Source organism: Myotis lucifugus, unplaced genomic scaffold (assembly GCF_000147115.1).
Source record: "Myotis lucifugus unplaced genomic scaffold, Myoluc2.0 scaffold_422, whole genome shotgun sequence".
Classification (NCBI taxonomy): Eukaryota; Metazoa; Chordata; class Mammalia; order Chiroptera; family Vespertilionidae; genus Myotis; species Myotis lucifugus.
In genome coordinates, this window is record NW_005871470.1 from 299,876 (window position 1) to 301,474 (window position 1,599).

Here is a 1,599-nt window from a genome sequence, read left to right on the forward strand (position 1 = left end):
TAAGCTTTATCTCAACTTTATTTTTTGCAAAATGGGGAGAATACCTATTCATAGGTTGTCATGAAGCCCCGAGCCCAAGGTGCGCACGCACAGGTCAGTGACGCCCATGCCTCTCACCGTTCCCGCCATGCCTGCCCCGGACACGCTCCGGGACACTGCACCCCTCACCAGCCGGAGCCGGGACACAGCACCCCCTCACCAGCCGGAGCCGGGACACAGCACCCCTCACCAGCCGGAAGCCCTCTGAGCGGCTCCGCAAGGGGGTGGGCGGTACCCTGTGGCTGACACAGGGACCCCTAACTGCCTCTGCCTCTAAACTATGTGCCCAATTTAATAAGAATTAAAAATAATTTGCATTTTCTGAATAAGTGCCCACTAATGGGAAAATGGTGAAGCCCAGAACAATGCTCGCTGAGTGTCAACCAGAAGTGAGCTGTGTGCTGAGCTTCGCCCACGTGACAGACTAAAGGACCTCCGGAGGGGGGGCACTCCATGGGCATCGGCTGCCCCCCGGCACTGCCCCCAATGCGGCTGCCTCCCGCAGGCTCGCGCTGGGAGCTGGGAGGGCCGCGCATTGGCATGCCCAGGGCAGATACAGAGCAGGTGCGCTGTGGACTGGCAAACAGATACTTGGCAGTAAATAAATTCTTACTAAGAATTTCAGGACAGACAGCAGAGCATCCGGCCCGAGAGGCCTGGGCAGCACAGGTGCCACTCCGCGAGGGACTTACCACCGTCACCGCGTCGTTCAGCAGGGACTCCCCGAAGACCAGGATGTAGAGCTGCTCGTTGACGTGAATGTTCTCGAAGACAGCGAGCACGGCCACAGGGTCCACGGCGGAGATCAGACTGCCGAAGAGCAGGTTCTGCAGCAAAGTGATGTCGCTCAGGCCGAAGGCTTCAATCTGGCAGATGCCGAACAAGGACACGCCGATGCCGATGGAGTTCCACAGCGTGCCCACCACGGCGTACCAGAAGATGGTGCCGATGTTCTCGAAGAACGGGCGGGTGGGCATGAAGTAGCCCGCGTCCAGCACGATGGGGGGCAGGAGGTACAAGAAGAACACGTCTGTCTTCATGGCGGGAGGCGACTTCTCGTCGACACCAAAGATAATGCCCCCGAGCAGAAGGCCGACCATAATGAGGAGGCAGCTCTCGGGCACGATGGTGGGCAGCTTGTGGTAGAGATGGAAGCCTGTTCCAAAGCAAACGGAAACATGGACGTGGGTCAGGCAGGTGCAGGGAGGAGACAGGTCGGTTCTCTGACGGAACCAATGGGCCTATTTCAACATCCCCAGGTGGGCCCTGGCGGTTTGGCTCATGGCTAGAGAGTGTGCAGAAGGCAACCAATCGATGTGTCTCTCCTACATCAATGTTTCTTTCTCTCTCTCTCTCCCCTCTCTTCCACTCTCTCTGAACATCAATGGAAAAATATCCTCAGGTGAGGATTAACAACAACAATCTCCCAGGTCAGTACAATTGGCTATAGAATGGCTTTCTAGATTCCGATGTAAAAGTCTGATGCTCTCCTTAAAGCTATTCACCAAGTACTTTCAGGTACAACTTTAAATTTAAATCAGAGGTAGGTCGCTATAGGTA

At 55.8% G+C, this 1,599-nt stretch overlaps 1 protein-coding gene across 1 annotated transcript in view; it reads right to left on the reverse strand.

Annotated features, from left to right (window-relative positions):
- LOC111823227 (sodium/hydrogen exchanger 2) overlaps nt 1–1,599 on the reverse strand; it is a 68,898-nt gene that overhangs the window by 5,763 nt on the left and 61,536 nt on the right. The window contains exon 2 of the mRNA XM_023743989.1: nt 732–1,195. Within this exon, the coding sequence (XP_023599757.1) occupies nt 732–1,139 (408 nt within the window). The 5' untranslated portion in view covers nt 1,140–1,195. The remainder of the gene's footprint in view (nt 1–731; nt 1,196–1,599) is intronic.